General features: G+C 45.5%; 1 protein-coding gene across 1 annotated transcript; it reads right to left on the reverse strand.

The window, feature by feature from the left end:
• Positions 1 to 212: 212 nt before the first annotated feature.
• Positions 213 to 17,025, reverse strand: C1RL (complement C1r subcomponent like). The gene is made up of 7 exons (XM_014866520.3): positions 16,968 to 17,025; positions 16,239 to 16,380; positions 15,455 to 15,683; positions 4,881 to 5,067; positions 3,450 to 3,575; positions 3,231 to 3,305; positions 213 to 2,139 (listed from the first exon to the last, which is right to left on the reverse strand). The coding sequence occupies exons 1-7, from the start codon at positions 17,008 to 17,010 to the stop codon at positions 1,367 to 1,369; spliced, it is 1,575 nt and encodes a 524-aa protein (XP_014722006.3). The 5' UTR covers positions 17,011 to 17,025; the 3' UTR covers positions 213 to 1,366.
• Positions 17,026 to 20,855: the final 3,830 nt, after the last annotated feature.

A 20,855-nucleotide genomic window follows, 5' to 3' on the forward strand; every position in this document is an offset into this window, starting at 1 on the left:
TCTATGTCTATCTAGATCTAGATATATGGATAGAGACATATAGATATGTATAGGTATATATTTTTTGCCTTTTCAGGGAGAAACTCATATCACTTTTTCAATAATAAAAATAAAGTAAAACAAATATATGCTCATTAAATAGAATTTAGCAAACAGAGAAGCATAGAGGAAAACAAAACAGGCAAAATTACACTACTTAAAACAACCTCTGATTAATATTTTACAGTATTTTTAATAGTCTTTTGTACTATGTATAGGTTTAAAAAATAGAAGTAACCACATGCATGTGCAAATTTGAATCCTGCTATTTTTCAAGATAAATTTAACCTTGAATTACATGACTAACTTGACCTTCAATGCTAGCAAATTTGCTCTGTTTTATGCTATTCATTTTCTATTTCCATTTGAACAACTGTATTTTATTTGCATCTTTTGTTTGCAATCACCTCAAGTCCTACTAAGAATTCAAGAGTTGGCCTTCTAAGGTGGAGCAGTGCACTCAGTGGTGGGGGCACAGACCGGCGTGTCCAGAGCAAGGGGGGGTGTCTGCAGGGGATGGGGCCAGCAGGGGAGTGTGGGCCAGGTGTTGTCATGTTCATCACAGCAGGAACTCCGGGGGCAGGAGAACCTGAAAGGTTGTAGGGATTGGGAAGGGGAAATGGGCGATACAGCAGGTCCTGAGGACAACGGAGAGGCATCAAGGAGTACTGGAAAGCACACGGCCTCGCAGTCCTGCATCAGCTGTGGGATGAGGGCAAGTCACTTTTTCTCCTTGAGCTTCAGATTCCTCATTTGTAAAATGTGGATAGTAACACATCCTTTGCAAACTTGGTGTGAGGAGTCAATGAAATAACAAATGTGAAGTGCCTCGTATACAGAAGATGGAAAACAAAAAACGAGCTGTTAGTATAATTGCAGCTAGGAATTGTGGTAAATGGTGAAACCAACTCAAGGGGCTTTGGGACGGACGGTTCAGAAATGAAATGCAACTAAGACCACTTGCCCCCGGCTCCACTTGAACAGGGGATGGGAGGGGGACTGTCTCCCAGGAGAGTACAGAAGAAGCTGTGTCAGCAGGAGGTGAAGTTCAAAATGAAACTCCTTAGGTGTACAGGGCTTCTCTGGGCATAGTGCAAATGCACAGGAGGGGAGAGGATGAGGAGGGGCCGTGGGACCCCACCTCCTGTCTTGGGTGGTGCAGGGCTTGAGTGGAGGATTTCTCTCACACAGTGGATTGCTGCAGCAGTGACCTGAATAGGGACTGCCTGCCCCCCCCCCCCCCCCCCCAGGGCTCAGTCCTCACTCCCAACCTGTCTCCTGTCTGGGCCCCCACAGTGCTGATGTCCGTGCTCAAGTGCCCCCAGGGTCAGTCCTTCCCGTCCATCACTCCCTTGATCCAGTCCATGTAGTTGAGCACTTTGGTATAGAAGCCGTACCCTTTGCCACACCCAATGCCCCAGGATACGATGCCTGTGGCCACCCAGTGATGGACGCGATCATCCCAAACCACATAGACGCCACCACTGTCCCCCTGGCAGACACTCTGGGGCCGCATCTTATCCCCAACACAGAACATGTTGTCAGAAAACACCTCGGTCCTCTGCTTCTCTTGGAGCCAGGCCTTGCAGGCCTCCCTTGGGGCTACAGGCAGCCTTGAGTATTTCAACTCAGTAGTTAGCCAGCCCATCTCCACACCAAACCCGCTGACATAGCCCCACAAGCCGCTGATGTAGAGGGTCTCGCTGTCAGGCAGACAGATTGGGAGGAGGCTGGGGCCAAGAGGGACACTGTGCTGGAGCTCCAGGAGGGCAATGTCCCCGTTGAAGTTGTGGGACTCGTTCTGACGGTAGTCTGGGTGCACCACCACGCGGCGCACAGGATGGTTCCCCAGTTTCAGCATCTCATCTATGTTTGTGTGGCCCAGGAACACATTCACGCTCCGGTTCTTCCCAGGAAAGATGCTGTCCTTGGGGTAGATGGTGTGGGCAGCGGTGAGGATCCATCTGTCGCCCAGCAGGGCCCCACCCCCACGGCCGTAGATACTGGTGAAGGCTTGCCAGGGAAAGTTGCCCAGCTTAGCTCTGGAAGATCCAAGGACATCCTGGTTGTGGGTGATGGGAGTGACTGGCCGTCCACAGACTGGGAGAGGAGAGGAAAGGGTGAAAAACCGGCAGCCACAGCAAGAGCCGTTTATTAAAGACCCACTTCTGTGAAGTGCACTCCCTCCTGCCTGCTCAGCCATTTTCAAATCACTTGTTTAGACTCTTGGTGGGACCATCCCTGAGCAAAATGAGGCAACAAGCAGTTTGTCCTCAGTGCTTCCTGCCTTTGTTTTCTGGGTCATTTCCCCACTTTTAAGATCTCCCAGTACCGCCCACCCTCTGCCCACTCCTAAAGCACAAGTCAGGCTGCCCCTAGAGCTTTCTTTGGGTCAGGAGTAAAATCTGAGAAGTTTACTCAGATTGGGTTAAAGACAATACTTTGACTCAAAAAAATGGGTTTCAAAAACGGTGGACTTGAACCCTCGTATATTGCTGGTGGGAGTGTAAAATGGTGCAACCATTGTGGAAAACAATTTGGCACTTCCTCAGAAAGTTAAACATAAAGTTATGATATGACCCAGCAATTCCACTCCTAGGTATATACTGCAAAGAACCGAAACAGATGTTCAAACAGAAACTTGTACGTGGATGCTCATGTCAGCATTATCCATAAAAGACAAAAAGTGGAAACAACCCAAATGTCCATCAAGTGATGAATGGATAAACAAAATGTGTTATATCCTTACAGTGTAATTCTATTCAGCCAGGAAAAGGAATGGAGTACTGATATATGCCACAATGTGGGTGAACCTTGAAGACATTATGCTAAATGAAAGAAGCGAGACACAAAAGGCCACGTATTGTATGATTTCACTGATATGAAATGTGCAGAATAGGCAAGTCCAGAAGGCAGATTAATGGTTGCCAGGGGATGGGGGACAGGAAAGTTGGAGGTGTTTTTTTTTTTGTAGGAAGATTGGCCCTGAGCTATCATCTATGGCCAGTCTTCCTTGCCTCTCCTGCTCTGGGCCTTCTTGGTTCCCCTTTTCTTCCTCGCATCTGCCTGTCTCTCCGCTTTCTATTCTAAGGCTTTCTTTAACCCCTCTGTCCCACTCCCACTGGCCCTGTGTACAGCTGAGGCTTCCTGGGGAAGCGGCCTTGGTGACCCTCTGGCAGGTCACTACTCACCAGGCACACAGTGAGGAGCCTCTTTGCTGTCCTGTGTCTCCTTCCAGGGGCCCTGTGATGTGCAGCCGAGAGTCCCTGAGGAGTGAAAAGAGGGGAGGCAAAGGAAGAGGCTCAGAACTGGGAGGAGTGGGGCCAAAAGAGTAGGAGCCCAGAGGGCCTCAGGCCTCTTGGTGGGAGCGAGGCAAGTAGGAACCAGTTCCCCAGTAGGTGGGGACTCACCTGCTGGCACTGCCTGATAATAGGGCTCCTGGCAGTGGTTCTGGATCTTGGAGGGGTTGTCTCCAGGTGTGTGTGTGGCCTCAGAGCCCCCATTGGCCTGGCTCATAGGCCGACTGTGGTTCATACCTGTAGGAAAACAGTGGGCATTAGGACCCAGAACAGAACTGCAAATGGGCAACGCAGGGACTGATTCTGGCCCATGGCCATATTTAGTTTGATCTGCACAGTTTTCTGTTTTAAAAACATTTGAACTATTTTTCACTGATCAGATTGTCAGTGCTAAAAAAAATTTGAAAATAACTGTGATAAGTAGGGTATGGGGAAACAGGCATTTTCATACATGATCGATCGGTGGGAGCATAAATTAGCAAAACCTTCTCGGAGGAAATTTGGCAATATCAAAATTAAAATTGCAAATGTTGGGGCCGGCCCGGTGGCCGAGTGCTTAAGTTCGCAAGCTCCGCTGCAGGCAGCCCAGTGTTTTGTTGGTTCGAATCCTGGGCGCGGACATGGCACTGCTCATCAGACCAAGCTGGGGCAGCATCCCACATGCCACAGCTAGAGGGACCCACAATGAAGAATATACAACTATGTACCGGGGGGCTTTGGGGAGAAAAAGGAAAAAAATAAAATCTTAAAAAAAAAAATTGCAAATGTTTTTGACCTAGCATTTCCATTTCTAAGAATTTACCCTCATATATGTGCTCAAAGATGTATACACAAGGCTATCCATAGCAGTACTGTTTGTGGAAGTAAAATATCTATCAGTGGAGGACTGATTAAGTACATTATGATGCAGCAAACAAAGGAATATTATATGCTCATTAAAAAGAATCAGGCAATGCTAGCCATATGTATATGGAATGATCTTTAAGATATATCATTGAGTGAGAAATGCCAAATTTAAAACATTGTGAATATTAGACAACACACACACCCACGATATTTATATTTGAATGGCATAGAAAGTCTTTGGGAAAATGTCTGGGAAATGGAGAACAGGGTGGTTTCTCGACAAGGTAGCCAGGGACTAAGGGCCAGAGATCAGAAGAAGACTTACTTTTTACCACATTGTTTCTTTTTGGAAATTTTTATCACATGCGTGTATGATCTTTCCAAAAATTCTGAGTTACCATTTGTAAATCTAAAATTTCACGTAAAAATCTAGATTTTTGGCTTCTCTTGAAAAATGAGATGATCTGTAAGCGCTAGGCGAGTAGATTGGCATGGAAACAACTGCTGGAACTGAGCAATGGCTGCCCCTTTAACCGGGCCGCTCACCAGCAGGGACGGTGCTGGGGCAGGGTAGGGTTGGGCCCAGGTGTCCCTGAGCCCCGAGCCTCAGCAGTCACTCAAGCTTCCACTTGTTGCTTCAAGATATCACGGGTCATGACCGTGAGCAGAGACTGCAACCCCAGGAGGGACACTTACCCACGGCTTGGTAGAGGGCTAGGAAGCCCTTGTGGAGGTGAGTGGTCCTGTCCTCAGAGGAGGCAGGTGCACGGAAGGTCAGCCGCAGACTGCTCGAGGACACAAACTCCTTCTGACCAGGGGGGCTGCCCAGTGGGGAGCCCTGCTGCCCACAGAACCGGCTTGGATCCATCCCACTGGCTGTGATCTGAAAGGGGAGGGGCGGGGGAACGGCAGGTGTGGGGTGATTCTGCACCACAAGTGGTCACAGTGTCGTGTTGTAGGCATGAACTCTAGCCCTGTCTAGAAGGTCTGCACACCTCTGGGGCTCTGGAGCCTAATTCGTGGAGTCTTGCTCAACTAGCTTCCTGTTCCATTACTAACTCCCAAGTTTCTTTGAGACATGACCAGATGCCTAATATATTTCTTTAGCCTATCATAATTATCTCATAAAGCCCACCATATTAACCTTCTTTCAAGAAGCTCCTTGGGAACCCCAGGGTTCCCAAATAGTCCACTGGATTGTAAGTTCTAAAAAGGCAGGAACTACATGTCTTTTGCTCACCACTGAGTCTCTGATGCCCAACATGGTGCCTATAGCATCATAGCTTTGAATCAATGAACATACAGATAAGTCACTCCCATCTGGCTTCCTCCACCCCCATCGCCCTCCACTTCTCTGAGTAACTTCCTGTGGCCAACATCTATGAAGCACTAAGACCTCTGCAAAGACTGAGCCTCTGGGGTTCTGGGCCTTTCCTGTTTTTGTTCTTTGGAGTGTCCCTGCTCTTATCCCAGGAACTGTAAGTGAAGCCCCGACAAGGTGTGGGAATCTGAGGACACAAAATGTACATGGTGTGGATACGCTGGCTATTGCTGCTTAACTTACATTGTTCTTAAGGAGGTCATCTCTGTTTCAGTCCGCTTCTGACTGCCTTGCCCCTGCTCAAATCCCTTCTTTGGGTTCCCCCACCCAACGAAGGGCACCTTGGAAGGGGTTCCCCTGCCATGCTCCCTGCTTAATCTCTATTCTGGGCACACAGCTCACTGCTCAGCTCATTTTATTTCTGATTTTCATATTGATCCACTTATCCTGGGTTCTTGCTAGTTCTTCATTCCCTCATTCTCCCAAAGACTCAAATTCCTTCATGACTCCATCAGCCCATTTCACTGTGATCACATTAACAGGGAAAAAGGTAGTATGAATAAAATTTCCTAGTCACCCCAAATGCCTTGCTTGGGCACATCACAAGACTGTTTTTTTTTCCTTAGAACATCAACAAATTTGAGCCCATATTTATGAGGCCTACCTCTTGGAGAAGAAGCATTTTGCTCTAGGAAACTGTCCTTTACTGATCTACTTGGTTGTAAAACCCTCCAGTTTTCTTTTTATCCTTCCTCATGAGTTGTTGGCTAAATAAAATCACTTAGGAGTCTAGCCGAGTAGAATGAACACTGACTGAAAGTTAAAAGCCCTGTGTTAAATTCTAGACTTTGCTCCTAACTCCCTGTGTGACATGAGGAATTCCCTAACCACCCCACATCTCAGTTTCCTCTCCTATAAAATGGTCTGTGCAGCCTCTTCCAGCCAGGACAACATCACGTCCAATGCTGCTCTCCAGTATCTGCACAAAGAGCAGTGGTGAGGATGATACTAAATACCTGCTCATTCAAAATTCATTCTGTGTGTGTCCTACACTCATGGCAAGCTTGGATTTCATTCATTCTTTCATTTATTCCTTCGACAAACAGTTATTGATTCCATTCTGTGTGTGAGACCCTGTGCTAGGTGCTGGGGATCCAGATATGACTAAGACAGAGTCCTGCTACTGAGGAGGCCCCAGTCTGGCTGAGGATACTGCCAAGTAAAAAATGAACTAGACTAGTGTGTTGAATTCTGCATTCAAGGTGTGTGTGTGTGTGTGTGTGTGACTTGCTCTGGCAGCAGAGAGGGAGAAGAATCCTGTTCCTGAGCTTGAACTCTCTCGATGACAAGGGAAGCGTCAGGCTGGGATTAAAACCGCCCATGACTGAGAAGAACAGGGCTCACGGTGGGTGCTCAACAGACATAGGCTGAATTGAATATAGTCCTGACTTCCAGTTGAATCTGAAGGAATAAATACATGCATTTATCTCCTTTCTCACCTCAACTCCCTCTAATGTGACAGCAAAGGGATAAAATGGTGTACATGATCAAGGATAAAAAAGTGAGAGGGGATGACAGCAGATGAGAGATGTCAACATTTTGGAAGGTGGAATGGAGATGGACAAGAGGCAACCTGAGTCTGCAAAGGTGGAAGCCAACATAAAGAAAGCAGCTTCTCATCACAGAACCCTGGAAAGTTTCAGAAATTGGGGTAACCGGGAACCCCCGAGGATGAGGATGACAGACAGAGAGCCTATGTAGTAAGGCCTCAGAACCCTGTGCATCCAGACAACTCCCTCTGGCTCACCCTTGCAGGAGACCTGAGTGTGAGCCAGAAACCCTGGACTTGGGGTCCCCCAGTCCACTTGACAGAGGGGCTGAAGGCTGGCACTGAAAACAGGGATTAGGTGAAAGTCTACACATCAAACAGTGAGGGGCCCTCCCCTGCTTGTTTACCAGAATGCTGGCAACCCTGAGCAGGCGACCAGAGCATTCCTCTTTGAGATTGGCTGTCCCCAAAGAAAATACTTCCTCATGTTGGCATTTGGGAGGCCCCCCCATAGCACATCTAGGTCACCTTGTTGGTAACCCTATTTTCAAACCTGTTGTTTCACAAGTTTTAGCTATCCACACATAGCACCCAATGCCATTCTAGTACTTCACTCTTAAATAGGAATGGCCAGCTAAGAATTGTCAGACATTGTGAGAAAGTCTCTAATATGGAAAGCAGAGACCAAAACAAGGGAACAGTAAAAAGGGACTTGAAGAAGTAGAAATAACACAGGGCACAGAAGAAACGTTTTAAAGTAATCCCAATAGAAGGAAAAGAGTAAGTATTGCCTCTATGAAAGAAGAACAAAAGTCTATAAAAAGGCACATTTAGAAAATAAGAATGAGTCTTTAGACATAAAAAAGTATGTTATCAGAAAAAAAGTTAATTAAAAAATTGGTATTTAGGAGCCTGCCCCCTGGGGCAGCAGTTAAGTTTGCATGCTCCGCTTTGCTGGCCCAGGGTTCGCCAGTTCGGATCCTGGGCACAGACCTAGACTGCTCATCAAGCCATGCTGTGGCAGGCATCCCACATATAAAATAGAGGAAGATGGGCACAGATGTTAGCTCAGGGCCAATCTTCCTCAGCAAAAGAAGGAGGCTTGGCGGTAGATGTTAGCTCAGGGCTAATCTTTCTCAAACAAAAAAAAGGTAAAAAAATTGGTATTTAAAATGAGGGATTCTTCCAGAAAGTGGAACAAAAAGACAAAGAGATGGAAAACAGAACAGAATGGACAAGAAAACGAAAGAATCAGTCCAGAATGTACAACAGCTAAATTAGGGGAGTTCCAGAAAGAGAAAATAAAGAAAGCAGAAGTCATTCTTCTACTTAAAAAAACATTAAAAAATGATTTCATTAAAATCATTAAAAAATCATTAAAAAAAAAACCAATACAAGAACATTCCCAAAATTGAAGGACTAGCTTTAAAAAGTCCCTGGATTAGAAACAACCCACATCAAGGCACATCACAATGAAAGTTTAGAGTACTGGTAATAAGGGAAATATTCCAAAAATTCTAGAGAGAAAACACTAAGGATCAGGAATCATAGTGGCATCAGACTGACAAATAGAAACGGCAAGCAATAGTATATATTGGAGTATATGAGGAAGCCATTTGGTATAAACCTAGTTTGGCCTGACTTTTTTTCCAAAAGGGCCAGACTGTGGCCATTGAGCATGCATTGTATATCTGCTTTAAACATTTACTATGGCAAGAACAAATGGCCTTAAGATAAAGGCGCAACTTCCCCCTACACTGGCATTTCCTTAAGGATAAGCATCTCTCCCTAGGCTAGGAACTGATTGCTGTGCTCACCTGTGACCACCCAGCTCACCTGTGACCACCCAGCTTGAGACAACAGACCTGCCACCCTGCTGTGTCCACCAAGACGGCAGATCTGCTACCTGCTGTGTCCATCAATCACTGTGCCAACAGAGTGACTATTGTAAAAGGGACATTTCAATCATATGTGAAACATCCTGTTTCGGGGTATATAACCATTCTGTGCATGCCACTTCTCGGTGTGCAGGAAGAAAGGCCCCGGGCCCCGGGCCTCAGATTTTAGCTCAGAATAAACTCACCCAAATTTTCATTTATAGATTGGTTATGGATTATTTTCATCGACAAGACTTAACAACACTAGAGCCAGAAGACAGGGTCACCAAGATTCTGAGAGCAAAATGACGTCCAACCTAGAATGCAACCCAGACCAACTGTCCATCAACTGTGAGGGCAGAACAAAGACATTTAGGGGTCCGTGAGATCCTCTAAAATGTATTCCCTCATGCTCTTTCTGAGGATAATGTGCTCCTCCAAAATGAGGGAGTAAAGCCGGAAAGAGACTGATAGGGGATTCAGTTCCAACCCAGGGCAGGTAGAGGCAATGCCCACAATGGGAGGGAGGGGACTGCTCAGATGTGTGCAGGCTCAGAGGGCAAAGAGCTCAGACTGAAGACAAATCATCAGGAGACCTCAGGTGGGATGCCACCAATTGGAATACAAAGGAGGATGGAGAGACTGCGGGTTCTACTTGAACATGTCGGGAAGAGATTTACTCTCCTGGCTAAGCGTTTGGGGGGATTAGTTACAGAGAGAATTAAGCAAACTAAAAATCAAAACAAAAACAAACAAAAACCCCACAGAACTCCATGCAATTATTGACTCCTGGGAAACCCAAAAGTTGGAGAAGAAAGGAAATATAATTATTGTACACCATGTGCTCATATGTGAATACTTTAAAGTCAATAATGTAAATAATAAATATAGATTCAACTAAAAATGATAATATAAATAAACTGGGAGGATGGGGGAGGGGAAATGTGGGGGGTGAAGGTCTGAGAGAGATAAAGCTCATCCCATCTTCTGCAGGTGGAAGTTAACAGACAATACATAAAAACCCCCTCCCAAAACAGAAAAGGCACGTTGATAAATAAAAATGGCAAGCAATATGGTATATTGGAGTAAATGAGGAAGCCATTTGGTGTAAACCTAATTCGGCCTGATTTTGTTTTTCCAAAAGGACCTGACATGGCCATTGAGCATGCATTGTACATCTGCTTTAAGCATTTGCTATGTCCCAAAGGCAAGAACAAATGGCCTTAAGATAAAGGTGCAACTTCCCCCCACATTGGCATTTCCTTAAGGGTAAGCATCTCTCCCTAGGCTAGGAACTGATTGCTGCACTCACCTGTGACCACCCAGCTTGAGACAACAGACCTGCCACCCTGCTGTGTCCACCAAGATTGCAGATCTGCTACCTGCTGTGTCCATCAATCACTGTGATGTGAGACAGGGCAGTCTCATGACTATTGTAAAAGGGACATTTCAATCATATGTGAAATATGTTCTTTGAGGGTATATAACCACTCTGTACATCCCACTTCTTTGGTGCCCTTCCTTCCATGGGGAAGGATGGCCCTGGGCTATATGGTCCTCACATTTTGGCTCAGAATAAACTCACCCCAATTTTGATTTATAGATTGGTTATGGATTATTTGTATCAACATTTCTTGGTGTAGTCACAGCAGGATTTCAGAGAAACCCATCCGAGACCACTGGGAATCTACACTGCACTGGCATTTGGTACCAATAAGGGCCCATTGAGCCTCCCCAGATCACCGCATTCTTCAGGTGACCCTGGTGAGTTCTCCTGAAAGCTAGACCTCCTTATTTTAAGTTGATGGTCCAAGAGTTTATATGAGCTGGTTAAGGTCTTAAGACTAGGTGTCTTAAGGGGGTACCGGTACATATCCTAGCCAGAGTAAGCTAGGGGGAGTTCCTAGGAAAGAGAAACCTGTGGGGAATTCCTAGGCCAGGGGAGCCTAGAGGGAACATTGGAGTGAATGGGGCAGGCTGACCTTTTTAATTTGACTTTAAATTGGAAAGAACTGTGTTTATAAAGTCTGAACAAACTGCTTGATAGAGAAATGAGAGACTGAACGTGTTCAGCTCCAGAGAAAAGGGACACTCTCCTCCTGGCTGAAAAGGCATTCTCAGGCAACTGAGGACCTCAGCGGGAGTGTCAGAGGATCAATCCTTGTGATGTGTAGTGGTCCCATAGGGAACTCCACTCTCATTCACGTTAATTAATCACAGGCTCGTCTGGGACACACACATAAGGGCTGGTCACCCAGATGCTCCGAGCCCCCAAGGTGGTTTTAGACTGCCGGCGGGAGAAACCGACGCACGTAAGCAGCACATTTTCTGACCCATTACACTGTCCTTAGAAGTTGTTTGGACTTTATAACAAAACAGAATTGAAAGAGAAGTGGGAAATCGAGCTTCTAAAAAAGCCCAATCAGTTCCCAAATGGACAGCCTCTCCTCGGAACTTGAGTTGGCTTCATGTTGTGACTGCAATTGCTTAACAAAAGGGGATATTCCCAAGCCAGATTCCTAAAGCCGAAAAAAGAAAGAGAAAAAAAGAACCTGGGAAAACAAGTTTTTCTGCTGAGGTCTGCTATGAGAACACGGTAGCCCAGCAATCTAAGGAAAATCTTTGTTGTTTCTGTCTGTTGTTTATGTGTGTGTCTATATATGTATGTTATAAATGTGTGGCATTTTACCCCCGGATGGTACGATTTCTAAAGCGCTCCATTCAACTGACTTAAAGTAAGTGCTTACAAAAATTTTTCTAAATGCAACTAACCCAAATGTCTTTTAAGTTAACATGATATGAAATAATCTTTGGTAAATGAAAGCTTGTTTAAGTTTGTTGGTTTGATTAAAACAGGCCTGCCCTCAGAGCTTTCAGCTTTGGATATCATACAGACACGCGGCCTTTATTCTGTTTCTCGGTCAAATAAGCTGATGTTCTCTCTTACAAAACTGGTTAACAAAAACAATAACTTAAAATGATGGCTAATTTTGTCTAAGTCTCATCAAGTCTTATAGGCAATCTAAATGATGATTGAGAACAAGTAACTAAACAGAAGTGAGAATGACTTGGGTGAAAGTCTAACAATAATTATGTGTTACCATGAACAGACTTAAACGAGCTTCCAGAATCTCTCTGGTAACTGGAAACTTTGAAGTTTGCTAGGCTAATTTAAATGATAAAGAGTCATTAAATATCTAGATCATCTCTAAATAAGATAGACTGTTGGACACTAATTACTAAATATAAGTTTATCTACTTCTGGCTTCTTATTACAGAAAAACTAAAAGGTGTTTAAGTGTATTATTAAACATGTCTTAAAAGGTATTTATAAATTGCCAAACCACAGAATGCTAATGTAAAAGTGGTTTATAATTGCTCACTTCTTAGTTTTCACTAAAAATTAAGGTTTTAAGGGTTAAAAATTCAAATATATGTTATTAAAGCTACCAGAAATTAATAAGAAAAACATATTTGTATTCAGAGTAAGGTGTAAGTTTTCAGTCAAAAGGTATAAAGATTGGAAATATTTTTGTTTGGTTAAGAAAGATAAATTTGTCCTAAAGTACTAGGAAGAAAAACAGAAGGGCATGGGACAAATTTTGAATGTAAAAGAAAGTGACAGAAGGTTGGTGGAAGTAAAACCCTGAGGAATGTTGTACATGGTCAAGATTAACGATTAAAGCTAAGATTACAATAAATCTAATTAAGTGAATAAGGTTTAATATCAAAAGTAAACTGATGCAAAGTTAAAATTTGGCTTTCTCTCTTAAAAGGATAATTTTCTTCAACTCAGTCTGTTCTTGATAAAGAAGCTATCAAAAGTTTTTCCTTTGAGTAAGTTTACCTAAAAGACAGAAGATCTGTGTTTTATTAAAATAATTTCCTATGTTAAAAAAGACTGAGTTCTCGCTATTAAGGATTTTGACTGTTTCTGTTGTCACTTTGGTTAAATATTATTATGAAGGACTTTTTCAGTTACTCTTGTTTTACGGTGACAAGATCAGCAACCCCTTGATCTTGTTTAAATGTGTTTTAAAATCTTTTGATATTTTTGTCAAGCTCTCAATAATTCATATTCTAAATGAAGTCTTTATTTGACATTCTTTGAGAATTTTCAGAGGGCCCTAGGACTTCTCAAAGAAATTTGTTCTCTCTTCCTATAAGGGAGGGATACTAATCAGGCTTGTTTGGTGCTAAATTGCATGGGAAGCATTGTCAAGTACATGATGATAAACCTACTTAGGTTATATTGTGTAGGTAAATATTATTCACTATTTTAAGCCTGCTCCCTTGCTTCCAACATCACAAGGGGAGAAGACCATGACTGCATTCTATTAGTTAATTTGGTTTACAAATCGGTCTTGCTTAAAAGATAAGCAAAGATGTTATCAAGCTGGATATGCTGTACAGCCTCAAGAATGCCTGCTACTTTCTATTAACTCTGCTAACCCAGTAAAAGATTTCCTTCTATAGGCTCAAGAAATTGCCATGGAAGAAAAAATATGTATATATAAAGGTGGCAACAAAAAGGGAAAAACTTTTGGAAACTTTCTCCCAGAGTAGCTCATATAGCCTATACTTGTTGTGCTATATGCCCAAGATATAATCTAGGAAAACCACTTCATGAGTCATTAGGCCTCTGTTCCCTTCCTAAGGGACCCTTTGAGGTATTACAATTGGGCTTTGGCCAAATGTCACCATCTCAAGGATGAATATGTCTTGTAATGATATGTATGTTCTCACATTTTGTTGAGGCCTTTCCTTGCAGAAGAGCGACAGCTTTAGCTAAATTATTATTGAAAAGGATAGTTCCTGTTTGAGGAATTCCTACTGAGTTACACAGTGACTGGGGAACTCATTTCACCAGACAAATAACCAAATCTATTTGTAATATTTGGCCAATAATGCAGGATTTCCACTGCGCCTACCATCCCCGATCCCCAGGATTGATGGAAAGAACTAAAGGCACAAACAAAACTCAATTGGCAAAGCTTTCAAAAGCAGTAACTCTCTTATGGCCAAAAGCTCTTCTGCTAGTGCTCCTTAATCTTAGATCTATACTTTTTGTAAACATTGGCTGTCTCCTTTTGAAATAATAATAAAACAGCCTGTACAATTAGATGAAGAACCAACTTTGCTTAAGGGATATATTACATTGTTGTCAGGGTCTTATTGAAATGCTTAAAAGAAATGAAAGATTGGTAGCTAATTGTTTCACAGAGAACTCCCAGACCTTAAGGATCATGGACTATAACCTGGAGAATTTGTTTATCAGAAGAGACATCACATAAAAGAGTCTTTGCAGCCTGTTGAAAAGGACCACGTCAGGATGAGAAGAAGACGGCATCTGTGGTAGACAGCTGTCCCAAGACTCCAGACCAGGCCTGTATTCCCAACCTTATATCCCCTCACTTAAACCTGTGTTATCCTTAAACTGTATACTATTTTATAGTTGTTCCATTTAAGGTTTTGGAATACTATCATACTTAAAGAAAGTGATTAATTTGGAAGACTGGTCTTGAAGGCCAGGCATTTATTGGGTGTCTCCTAATGGAACTCAATGGTTATGTGAAACAAATCTCTGGCCTTGGGTACTGCCTGGATGGCTAAAACACTGCACCCTGAGTTTCCCTTGGATGTGGGGAAGGATTCACAGTGAGTTAACACCTGTTGCCAATCTCCCTCTCTTTAAGGCCAGATGGGCTCATTCAATGGGGAAGGAAGGCCCCAGGCTACATGGTCCTCACATTTTGGCTCAGAATAAACTTACCCCAATTTTGATTTATAGATTGGTTATGGATTATTTGCGTTTTGCATTGACAATGTCATTTATACATGTGAAAATGAATACCAGATGAAACAGCTACGTGAATTGTAAACAGTTGCCCCTGGGGAGTAGCCATGCGATGGGAGGTGTAGGCTGGAGACCGCTGTTTTTCATTATAAGCCTTGTAGTACTCCAATTAAAAGAAAAAAACTATGTACGTGTATTATTTTGATATAAATAAAATTTAAACCAAAAGATAATGTAAAGTACTGTTTTTAAAGTGTCCTTATTCTGAATAATGCCCCAGTTATGTCAAGTTTTGCGATAGCTCCTCTAAGTAAACTCGAACAGTTATCTGTTCTTTTGTTACTTTTTATGCCCAGCTTCCTAACCTGACAGAACAGGCACTCAATAGATGCTTGATGGTGTATTTTTAAAACTGATGTGTGAGTCCTCGCTTTTCTACTGTAGGGATTTGCAGCATTTGTGTATCCCTTTGTAAGGCTTCAAAGGCAGTGCCTGTCCTGCTGCCCTCTCCTTTGCTCTGTGGGGCCTGGCACAGGCAGGGACAGGGTGGCCGGTGGGAGGCTGTGCACTGGCCTAGACCCTCGCCTCCTAGGTAAGCCTGCCCTGTGCCCCTGACTCTCCATCCATCGTCTGTAATTCAGGGCATAGCCACATCCCACTGCCCCTGGGCTCCAGGCCAGGAGGCTCCCTCCCCAGACTCCCTCCAGGACCCCCACCCCAGCTCACTGTGACAGAGTCCCGCTCACAGTCCTGGGATGGCTCCAGGTCAAAGTCTTGGAAGACGAGCCTCACGGCAAAGCCCTCTGGAGCCTTGATGTCAATGGAGCTCTGTTGGCCTTTGAGGTAGGGCTCTGGGTACCCAGGGGATGTCAGCTTCTGGGGTAACTGCTGGGCCAAGAGCACGGAGCCCTGTGTGGGGCAAGCCTGGAGGACTCCCCAGAGGAGCAGCCACCACCTGTGGGTGGGGGAGGGCAAGATGAGTCCACACAGCCATGGACCGAGGCTTGAGGAAATATGAAGTGTGGGGGCAAACAATACTAAAGGATCGAGAGGTCTGGCAAAGGCACTTAGCAGCTGTGGCTTCAGCCCTTGAGGCCTGGGCACCTCCTGGCTACTCCCTATTGCATCTCCTCACCCCAATTCCTTCAGCCTCCTGGTCAGCCTGAGCTTGGACCTGAGTTTTCCACTACTGCTCGTCTCCCTGGAGAATCTCATCCAAAGTAGGGGGCTGCTTTCTTCTTCAGCAAACCCCACTCCCACCCTGGGATCCGAGGGAGCAATGGTACAAGCGAGGGACAGTTAAAATATGCCAGTTTCCTGGCTCACAGCATTGAGCCTGACCACCCTCTAGGGAAGGCTGCTAGAGGCACAGGCAAATTCCAGTTCCCCTCTGCATTAACTGGCTCTGCGTGTGTGTGTGTGTGGGCGTGTGTGTGTACATATGCCCCTGGGCCCCCCTCCCTCTCCCCACCCTCTTCCTCTCCTCCAGACCTCTCCACAGCACACTCACATCTTGCCTGGACAGCTTGTGGAGTGGGGGCTTCCCCAGAGATGGTTCCCCCACTCTGAGAACAGGCATCTGGAACCGGACATCTGGGACTTGAGAGGACTTGGCCCAGGCCGTGAAACAGGAAGTGGGGCTGGAGAGGGCCCTGGGGGGAGGAGGGAGAAGTTACTGGAAATGAGTTAAGTAACTCTCCCTGGTTCCCTTTTTCTAATTTTCTGGTTTGAGCGCCACCTGCTGTCTGACTCAGGAATAGCTCGCCCACCATCTTTCAGAGGAAAACTTCTCCCAAACCGCAACAGTGCTCAGAAGAGATTGTGGCACTGACTCTTGACTCTTTTGTATCATTTAAAACTAATTTTTACCAAGTTCGTGTATCATACACAGTGAGGTGGCTTCTTGTGAGCTATGGCTGTCACCTTTCATGGGCCATACCTCTCCCTCCCTGGCCTTTGGACTCATTTATGTTACCAGCCCCCCTCTTGTAGAAACTGAAGTTTGTGACCCGTGAACTTGAGCTTCTTCTGTCCTCTCCCTCCTCGCCAAGCATGCTGGAGACACTCACCCAGGTGACCTTTTGAATCCTGCTCACAAGCCTGGAAGCTGCTTGTCCTGCATGGTCAGGCTGGCACAGGGTGGGGGTTGGGACCAGACTCAAGCATCTTTAGGCAGATGCTGGGGGCCACGGCTGTGGGCAAAAGCTGCCCTGCCTGCACCTCCAAGAGGGACACTCACCCAAAGCTTGGCAGGGGGTCATGAAGCCCTGGTGGAGACCCATGGTCCTGTTCTCAAAATGATGTGGGCTTGGTGAGCCGAGGAGCTGAAAGAAAGATTTCTTGGACTCTCAAGGTCTGGCAGTAGTGCTCTTTTATTTAGAGAATAGTGTGGAATAGCATGAGGACGGGACCCATGGGCAGTCAGAGCTGCTGCTGCTGCTGCATGGGGACAGGACCCATAGGCAGTAAGAGCCGCTGCAAACGTGAGTTGAGGCTAGGGCTAAATTTAAGGCATAGGTATGTGAGTTATCTGTTTACAACACAAAGGAAAGAATATGTAAAAAAAGTCATTAAAATGGTATCAGTGCAGGTGGGGTCTGGTTATTGGGTGGTCCTATAACGTTAGATAAGCATCAGACCGGATTAAGTCAGGACATCCCACGCTTCCCTGAGGATGTTGGTGGGGTGGGGGAGGGGGGGAGAGTCAGCTACATGAGGTTACCAGACAAGCACAATAAACAAGACTTAAGTCCTTGCCGTCCCCATTAAGAGTTTCTAGAGATGAGGTCATCCCCCCTTCCTCCTGGTGCGGAGAGAGAACACCCCCACAGATGGAGACTTCCTTCACAAATGCAAATGTCTCTCATCAAAGGACAAGCAAATTCCACTCCTCAGAGCCTCCTTCCTGTCCGCAGTTTTTAAAAGTAACCAGCCTAAAATAATCCTCATCAAAGGGAGGCAGGCGGAAGGTCAGCCACAAACTGCTCCCTGAGGACATAAACTCCCTGTGACCAGGGGGGCTGCCCAGTGGGAAGCACTGCTGCCCACAGACCCGGCTCGGAGCAGCCCCACTGGCTGTGATCTGAAAGGGGAGGGGAGGACTGGGGAGACAGGAAGGTGTGGGGTGAATCTGGACCATTGGTGTTAACAAGGTCATGTCATGGGTGTGGACTCCAGCCCCATCTAGAAGTTCTGCACACCTCTGGGGCTCAGGGTCATAACCCATGGTGGCTTTGTCAAATAGTTCTACTTATCCTTTCTCTCTCCAATCTATCAGCCGCAAAGGCTGCTATGTGCTGGGAAGGACTCTATCTACTCCAGGGCTCTTGGTCCACTCTTCTTTCAAGAGAATCTCTGGGAAACCTTAGGGACACTCCCAAGCCATCCACTAGGCCAGCCAGTAGGCTCCATTCAGGCAGTGGAGCCTTGGCTCACCATCGCTGGTGGCTAGGATGGTGCCTAGTGCACGTGCACGGTTGAATCTTGAATATGTGGGTAGAAGCTCTCTGCCATCTTCCTCCCTTCTTCCCCCACGCTTACCTCTAATCCCTCTTCTTCCAGCCCCGCTATCGCTTTGCTGAGTACTTTACCAATCTCTGTGACCTGACTTTTCCCCCTTCCCCTCCTCCTGCAGGAGACTTCTCTACCCCACACAGGGCAACAAAACACATACGGTTGTAACACAGCTATCTGATAACAGAGTGAAAAAATTCTAAAGGTACAAATGTAATAAAAATGGTATACTTCTGGAATATTTTTTAATCCCATAATAGCAATAAGCAGCTCCTTCCAGGTTCTCTCTGGGTCGTCTCAAATGGCCAGGCTCCTTCTCAAGCACCATTCCTTCCCAGAGCATCCTCCTTCCATCCATAGTCCAAGGGAGAGCTTGGGAGGCAATTCCCCCACCCCCATTTCATGAGGTAGTCTCGGCTCTGGGCCCACGCATGCTGCTCAGGACCCTGGTGGCATGTTCTCCTCTTTCCCGTTACTCTTCCTTAATGTGTCCCTCGTCTCCACTGCTTTCCTCCCTTTTTCCAGGCCTCTGTGTTCTTGCTTTCATCCTCCTCTTTGATCCAAGCTTTCCCTCTGACAACTTCCTCTCCTCTAAGCATCATATTGCTCCATCATCCTGGAGAGCCTCTGACTTGAGAAGGTAGCTTCCTACTAGGCTTGGGAATTTTTGTCTCTCAAGTAACAGCAGCACAGTGGAGATGAGGACCCCAAATATTGTGGTCAGAGCGTCTGTGTCACCATGGTCACCCGCAGGGAAGGGGTGCTATAGGCCACAGAAAAATCCTAAATCCTCTCAAGTTAATTGGACTCAGGGTTTTACTGCTCCCTCCCTCTCTCCTTTTCCAGCCCTTCCCACAAAGCTGATTCCTATCTTTCCTGGTAGACCACAGGATGGGGCTTCCTCCTGTTAATTCAAATAATTGCAGACTCTTAAACTCTTTGAAAAAAAAAATCAAACAGAGTAATGGGACTTTACCTTTATGCTGGAAAGGAGGAAAAGAGAGTCCCGGAAGTATGCTTCTGATCTAACAAACAACAATCTCGCAAGTATTTATGCTTTTTTAATATTGAAGAGGTTAATTTAAATTTTGTTTTCGGGGTAATAAATTATCAATGGCCAGCCAGAGTTGCAGACTTCCAAGCTTTATAGATTATATTGCACTGGTCAGATAGCAATTAACTTTGAAGTCTGAATGTCTTAAAGGATTCCTTTGTACAAATTACATTTCCAAAGATGATACAAATATAACATACAGCGAGATTATATATTTTCACAGCAGTGAGACTGAATGTTCCCGATTCCCACTATATCAGAATCAACTTGATGAAGCAGAATCGTGTCTGATTTTCTGCAACTCTAGGATAAGAGGGAGGATGTTCTCCTCATCTTGCTGGGATTTATTTCACGAGCATTTGTGGGGCTTGCTTTTTAAAACCAAGCACCAGAATTTCATCATAGAGTATTTCAGGGGAAAAAAAGGCAAGGCTGAGAAGCTTAAAATGTACAAAAGAAAAGAGAAAGTTAACAAATGGAATATGGGACACGTTATGTTCTTATCTACAATTCTCCTTCACTCCAGGGGAGGTGAGAGGGCTGGGCCCGAGCTTGGCAATGGGGCTGCAGCTGGGGAAGGCTCCAGGAGCAGGAGGAGCAGAAAGTTACTGAAAATATAGTAATTGTCAGGATGACCTTTAAAAAATCTCTAGAATTGACAACACTTGCTGTCTGCCTCAGAGATAGCTGAAATATTAGAAACAGTTTCTACCCCAGTTAAGGCTTGATACCTGTGAGACCAGGAAGGCCTCTTACCTGTCGACACCCAGACTTAACTTGAAGAGAAGCTGAAGGAAAGTTCTGTGGGGGCCATGCCGGCTGCCCATTTTTTAAATGTTCTCTATTTCCAAGACTTTATTTCCATTTCTTTATGACCCTGGTTCTCTGTCAATCGCTCCCTAGCTCGTGGTTGTCTTTATCTCTGCCCTTCCCTTCCAGGCCAGGTGCTCTGGGGAGAGGAGCGATGGCCATGTGGAGGCACCAGGACCCAACCTCCTCGAAATGAGGTTGTGGAGAGAGGAAGCCTGGCGAAGGCGAGGAGAATTCACATCCATGGACTCCTCCTCAGTTCTTGGTCTGCACTGTTCCACCTTGCCCCTAGTTGGAAATCTGGAGATACAGCCAACGGCTGCTATCCTGCCTTCTCATTGGATGTCAGAGCACATCAAGTGGCTAGCTGTGGACTGCTTGGTCTAGGGAGGGAAGCCTGACGGCCCTTTGAAGTCCAGCTTGGGCCACTTCTTGTCAATTGCAGCAGAGGGAGGAGGCAAATGGAGCTGCAGAAGAGGAAGCTTCTACTGACACCTGCAGGTAAAAAGCCAGGACCTGCTGGAACTGCCGGTGAAGAAGACGGGTCACAGCATGAGCCCCCAGGGATCTGCCCTGGGACAAAGGGGTGCGGAACCAGCATAGTCTATTGCTTAGGGGCCCCATATTGTGTTTGTCTCTCTGATCGTGCTTCACCCTAGCTGCTTCTTCATTACCGCCCATTGAACCACCGATCAGCCCTGACAATACTGGTGACTTTTGTGTTTATTTTCACCCACCCTGATTGACTTT

The sequence above is a fragment of the Equus asinus genome, chromosome 22 (assembly GCF_041296235.1).
Source record: "Equus asinus isolate D_3611 breed Donkey chromosome 22, EquAss-T2T_v2, whole genome shotgun sequence".
Lineage (NCBI taxonomy): Eukaryota > Metazoa > Chordata > Mammalia > Perissodactyla > Equidae > Equus > Equus asinus.